This window comes from Cephus cinctus, unplaced genomic scaffold (assembly GCF_000341935.2).
Source record: "Cephus cinctus unplaced genomic scaffold, Ccin1 Ccin1_scaffold0234, whole genome shotgun sequence".
Taxonomy (NCBI): domain Eukaryota; kingdom Metazoa; phylum Arthropoda; class Insecta; order Hymenoptera; family Cephidae; genus Cephus; species Cephus cinctus.
In genome coordinates this window covers 6,817-13,793 of record NW_014332950.1, presented here as the reverse complement: position 1 = coordinate 13,793, position 6,977 = coordinate 6,817, and the positions used below count along the sequence as shown (strand labels likewise).

The following is a 6,977-nucleotide window of genomic DNA, read 5'->3' as shown; positions in this document are numbered from 1 at the left end:
CGCAGGCGAAGGCAGACACTTGCTTGAGTCCTGCTTAGCCGGCCGCGCGTAGCAAGGTTCGGCGGCATGTAGAAAATTTCCTTACATAGAGTTTCCTTGATATCCATGTATATGTATTAGAATCGATCGTGCAACAATGTCAAACGGCTGCACCGAAAATATAATGTCTTTCCCTATTATACGATCCCTTATTTTCATTTTACTATTTATTCTCAGCGAAAATGATTAAATTTTTGTTGAAGTAGTTCTTGCTATTTATCTATAATGTACTAATAAATGACTACCGCGCTTCGAAGTCTGCTTTCTTATATGAGGAAAGATGTCTATGGGAAATAATTAAGCCCAAAGGAGCCCAGAATTATAAATATTGAATTTTGAAAAACAACCGGTTACCCTAAATTAAAATTTATAAATTAATATTCCAAATTAATATTAAAAAGTAATACACAATAATAATATTCAAAATCAATATTCAAAATTAATATCTACAATTCAAGTTTATTGCGTTATTTATGTTCTGGGATAGACACACGTGTATATCGAAAGACAATATATATGTATAAATGTATAAACTTGTCAATAGTATAGTTTGAGGACCTTTGTAATTTAGGGGCGTTCACAATAGCAAGCTAATGTTAAAAAAAACCTTGGGACATCACAACATTGGAATTCTAACCTAATCTGACCTGACGAAACTTCTAAGCCCATTGCAGACACTGGATGTATAACATTGGAAAAATATAAACGAATTTGGTGTGACAGTCCGCTGTATGGTCCTCAAAACAGTCGTTACGTTGAATATATTGTAGATTGAGGTACGACTCCAAACTATACAATTGTTCTCAATGTATACATTGTATACTTCAAATTGTTCCCAAACTATGCTTTACACACAAATATACATGCGTAGATAGATATAGAAAAATAATGTATGTATGAGTTTGTGTCGCAAGTTGGATAGAAGTCAAAAAACCATTGAATGAAGAACAAGCTCGGCCAATACATTTTATTCTGGTGATTTTAATACTGTTCTAGGTTGTTCCAGACTTTCCTACACTGTTCCAGGTTGTTCTAGTTTGTTCCAGGTTGGTCTAGGTTTTTCTACATTTTCCCAGGTTCTTCGAAGTTGTTCCAGCTTGTTCTAGATTGTTCCAGGTTGTTCTTTGTTTTTCTGGATTTTTCTGAGTTGTTCTGGGTCTATTGATGATTGTTCAAGATTTGTATAGCAATCGGATAATAGAAACTAGCTTAGAACAAGGTAGAACAACATTCGAAATTGGAACTATACAATGTAGAACGATTTTATATGCAGAAATCGTTTTTTTGATCCCATTCGAGTATTCTTCACTTAGCGGTACTTATATTTTGGAACAATATTTAGAACAACTAGAACAACCTGGAACAACAAAAAAATGTTTGATTTTCCATAAATGGGGGGTTCCGGTAAAAAACTGTTTTTTTTTTCGTCTCAGAAACTTGTTTTTCTGGAACAATATAGAAAAAACATAGAACAACTCAGAACAAACAATGAAACCAGAATTTTCGAATTATAGGGGGCTAACTTCTCGGACCCAAACTTCTTCCCAATATTTGAATGCCGAAAAATTTGAAAATTACCATAACATTTGAAAATTACCATATTGTCAAAGGATTGCGAGTTCAAAATGGTGAGCTGTACATAAATGATCAAAGACTGGAAACCGCTCCACCTAGAGCTGTCATGAACAACTTCATTAATTTTCTACGACCAGGTCCTGTAACTTTGATTGCTCACAATGGGAATCGATTCGACTTTCTGATGCTGCTTGCAGAAGTATCTCAACTGGGTTTGATGCAGGAATTTCGCGCGGTTGTGTGTGGCTTGATGGATACCCTTCCATTTCTAAAGAAGAAACTACCAGAAAGGCTTAAAACCAAACAGTCATTCAGTCAATCGATACTTGCTAAAGACTTGGTAGGAGCTGATGCAGCTGTCGGGGCCCACAATGCTATCGCTGACGTGAGAATGCTGGAAATGGTCCTACAGAATATCGGAGTTACTGCTAGTGAACTTAACACTCATTGTCAGGCTGTTACTCTTCAATCTAAAATAACCGCGGACAGCGAAACAGCTAGAACTAAATTGAATCGATGTACGCTCGATTGCTTAAAGGGAAATGTTTCTACTGGCATGTTGACTAAGATGGCCCGGGCTAATATCACATTGAGCAAATTAAAGAATATTTTTGCTGATGGTGCAGAAGGCGGCATTAAAATGCTTCTGGGAATTGATGTTAACGGTCGTCCGAGGGTCACCAAAAATCAAAAAATTACACAAGCAGTAGTTAATGCACTGAAATCATCTACGTAAAATTAAAAATCTATGTTCGGGCCTTAATATGTTCCACGTACTGTTATTATATTATCGAAAAATAATAAATAATATATTAAACAACTTAAATGAATTATCTGCTTCTTATTTCTGTATAATTCTATAATAGACTAAAGAACAATATTTGTTTTTCGTTTATTTAGAATTTATCCATTATTATTGAATTCCAAGTGAACGATATTGAAGCTGAAGGCTGGTATGTTACCGACGCGATTTATGAGGTTATGTTGTATAACATATGTGTATAGTCTATACGTGTACACAGACTATATGTGTTGTAACAAAAATGTTACTGCAGGCTCCCCTCCGCCTCCTGGCTCGGGGTCCCATAGGCCTCGAGTATAGCGTCTTAGAGTTAAGTATTGTTAATTGCGTTTATTTAGTGTTTTAGGCTTAGTGTATTTAGCGTTAAGACCCCTTCCCTCCACCCCTCCCTCCCTGTCACCCTTCCCCGTAGGGCACTGGCTGCAATCCTGTACTTGGCGTAGTTTTTTACACGTAAGTGTTTTTTGGGGGTGTACATAGACGATGATAAAAACATACAATTTGGTGATCAATTCTTAGAGGAAATTGACCCAACACAACAACAAACTACTGCTCAAAAAACCGAAGCAAGCACGTTAGAAAAAATTTTAGAAAAATTACTGGAAAATAGTCAAGCTAACGCACAGCAGAGTTTAAAACAACTGACAGAAAAATTCATCATTGACAAATTCTCTAGCCAAAATCCAAATGCAAATCAATGGATAGAAACATTTGAGAAAGAATGCTCACGCTTAGGAGTAACAACAGATGAAAAGAAAATAGAGGTGCTTAGACTATTTTTAGATAAATCATGTACAGATTGGTATAGCTCAATGATGATAAAGCTAACAATTAATGCAGAATGGTCAGAATGGAGATTGAAATTCTGCGAAACATTTGCAAACAAAGGATGGAGCCCAGTCACGTATGCAATAACATACAAATACAAAGATGGCCCTCTTTTAGACTATGCAATGAGAAAAGAAAAAGCGTTATTAGATATGAGAAGGACCATCGACAAGGGCACACTAGTAAATTTAGTGACTATGGGTCTACCCTCATTTGTATTAAACAAAATAGACAGAGAAACACTAGAGGATACAGTTGACTTATTCAACGAAATCAGTAAATATGAACACATGGTATTAGGTAACAAAACATTTGATAAAAAGAAAGATACAACCAAAAGAAGCAACTACAAAATAGAAGAAAAAAACCCATGTCAAATCTGTGAGAAGCTTAACAAAGGCACTCGCTATCATCCCATAGAAAAATGTTGGTTCAAGCCGAAAGAAGAAACAAAAGAAAAGAAAGAGTACATCAGGCATGTGAACAACTCGGAAATAGAGGCAACATTGAACGACACCAAAGAAAAAAACGAGTAACCACACCATTAATTGAAGTCAAACGGCAGGTACAAAATAAATTACAATTATCAGCAATCTATGATTCCGGTTCAAATGTATCATTGATAAATGCAAAATTCTTAAAAATAAACGGAAGAAAGAATACTGATAATGATGTAAATTTAATAACAATTAATGGTGTGAAAAAAGCAAAAGGTTTGACAACACTAAAAGTTAAAATTTTCAAGATAGAAAAAGAAGTTGATGTGTACATAATTGAGGGATACAAGTATGATTTCTTGATAGGGCTAGGCATGATAAAAGAATTCAGATTGAGTCAAGATATGAATCTGGAGATCTCACAGAATAATGAACTGATAGAAGGCTCAAAAGAGATTATAAGTTCACTTAGTGAAGATGAGCAACCTACAAAAAAAGAAAACTCCAACAGTACATGTTCGAAGGTAAATAAAAATAATATTGAAAAATATGAAATAAACTTCAATGAACATATACCAAGTGAAAAATGTGAAATTGAAATAAACCACTTAAGTCTGCTTCAACAGAATGAAGTAGATAAAATAATCAATGAACATAAATCGTCATTTGCAAAAGATAAATATGATATAGGCACTGTAAAAAATTTTGAAGCAAGAATAGATTTGATAGTGGATAAATATTGCAGCAAAAGGCCATATAGATGCACATTAAAAGATAAACAAGAAATAGAAAAACAGGTAACAAAATTATTAGACGCAAAGTTGGTTGAGGAATCATATAGTCCATTCGCAGCACCAGTAACGCTGGCATTCAAGAGAGAAGACAATGAAAAGACGAGACTATGCATGGACTTTAGAGAGTTAAATAAGATAGTAATGCCACAAGCACAACCATTTCCACGAATAGAAGATTTGGCAATTAAAGCAAGAGACTGCCAAATCTTTTCAACTCTAGACATCAACTCGGCTTTTTGGTCGATTCCTTTACGCATAGAGGACAGAAGCAAGAAAGGATTCGTGACAGAAGAAAGACATCTATAATGGACGTGCTTACCATACCGATTAAAAACAGCTTCAGCAATTTTCCAAAGGATACTAAGTAACATTCTCAGGAAATACAATCTCACTGATTTTACTACAAATTACATAGATGATATACTAGTATTTTCAAAAATATTTGAAGAACACATGGACCACTTAAAAAAGCTATTAGAAGCAATACAAAAGGAAGTCCTTAGATTAAAATTCACTAAATGCACATTCGCTGCGAACACTGCTAAATACCTTGGTCACTTGATACGGTATAACTCAATTCAACCACTGACAGACAATCTAGTTTCGATAAAAGAATTTCCAACGCCAAAAACTCAAAAAAACGTTAGATCATTCTTAGGAAAAATCAATTTTTACCATGAGTACATACCAAAAATTGCACTAATATTAGAACCTTTACACAATTTACTAAGAAAAGAACAGAAATTCATCTGGTCAGATAAATGTCAAAAAGCATTCGACACGATAAAACAATTACTATGTTCAAAACCAATATTAGCAATTTACAGCCCAGATCTACCAATTAGAATTTACACAGATGCATCGCTAAAACAAGTACAAGCAGATGACAAAGAAAAATCAGTGGCCTACTTCTCAAGAAAACTGAATAACAGCCAAAAAAAGAAAAAGGCAATATTCCTATAATGCCTAGCAATAAAAGAAGCAGTAAGCTACTGGAAATATTGGTTGATGGGAAAACCGTTTATAGTATATACCGACCATAAACCACTAGAGAATTTGAACTTAAAAGCCAGAACAGATGAAGAATTAGGAGATCTGACTTATTATTTGTCACAATTTGAGATAAAAATAAAATACAAACCAGGTAAAACGAACCTAGAAGCAGACTATTTAAGCAGAAATCCGGTACTAGAACAAAAAAAGAACAATGAAAACGAACTAAAATTCATAAATATAATTAAGGTATCAGAAATTCAGATTGATTAAAGTTGTAACCGAGATTTACAAAAGAATAAAAAGAAACTAATTAAAGAGAAAGAAATCTATTACAAAAGAAGAAAGAAAAATAAAAAAATAATATCTGAAGAGCTTAGCCGGAAACTGATAAAGGAGGTACATGAAAATCTGAGTCACATCTGAGTCAAATCTGAGTTTTACAAACTCTGCAGTACCCTCCATCAAAGGGTGTTTCGCTTTCGTTCTTTGAAAAGATCTAAGACATTATGGGCAATCGCGCACGGATTGACAGACGTTCTTTTCTTTTCCCTTTTGTTTGTTAAGTAGGATGTTTATATGGTTATCGAGGCATTTTGGCCCAACAAAATACCTACAACACTTGAGACATTTCACGGTGAGGAGACTTGTATCACAGAGTGGTTGTCCGAAACATCTAGCAAACTTGTGAGAGCATTTATGCTCTGTAACGTTTGTGTAGGCCTAGTTACATGGTACACAGAAACCGCGACTCCCGACCGCACCCCGTAAATTTAGAATCGGTTGATAATGTTTCAAATTATTATAATATAAAATGCGGAGCGTCTGCCGCGGTTTTTCCGATCCGTATACGATATCAACGATTTGCGATCCGTTGTACAACGGATTCTCACCGGTTCCTATATTCTCAAACTCATGCATGAACTTGTGAAATATGTGTGTATATCCCTGACAGCTCCTTGTAACCAAGACATCACACTCGTATCTTGGTCCGCAGGTGATCGGGTAATAGTCATTCTTATTTCACTTCCGTGTAAACGAAACCTTTTTATCCAACGTCATTTCGGATTGTATGGTAAACCTATGACCTGGTGGTAAAACATCATTATCAGTGTCTTCTTCTTTTTCTCCATCTTCATGATCATCGTCGTCCTCGTTTGATTGAATAATACGGCCAATCCCCGTTTGACAGTACATCTTGTCGTCATCCGCAGCGTCTAGTGATTGAACAATTTTTTTTTTATTCCAATTACCGAATATCGTAAAATTATTAATAAGCGCACTAACTTCTCATTCTTCACGAAGGATAATTGCCGATCCTATGTATGAGAATATTGTGTCTAATTCGATTTCACCATTCCCTACATTTTGAGATTTAGTAATTTCTACTGAAAACGACAGTGGTAGTACAGAACATCAATATGTTATTACTTTCTTCGAGGAGAATCGGCTCCATGGTTTCGGAAATGCTCTGTACATCGTTATCGGAGTCTGTATCACCGTCCGTGT

The 6,977-nt window shown here is 35.1% G+C and overlaps 1 protein-coding gene across 1 annotated transcript; it reads left to right on the top strand.

Annotated features, from left to right (window-relative positions):
• The first annotated feature begins 1,594 nt into the window (after positions 1–1,594).
• Positions 1,595–2,350, top strand: LOC107265719. Its single transcript, XM_015735454.1, has one exon. The coding sequence runs from the start codon at positions 1,595–1,597 to the stop codon at positions 2,348–2,350; it is 756 nt and encodes a 251-aa protein (XP_015590940.1).
• Positions 2,351–6,977: the final 4,627 nt, after the last annotated feature.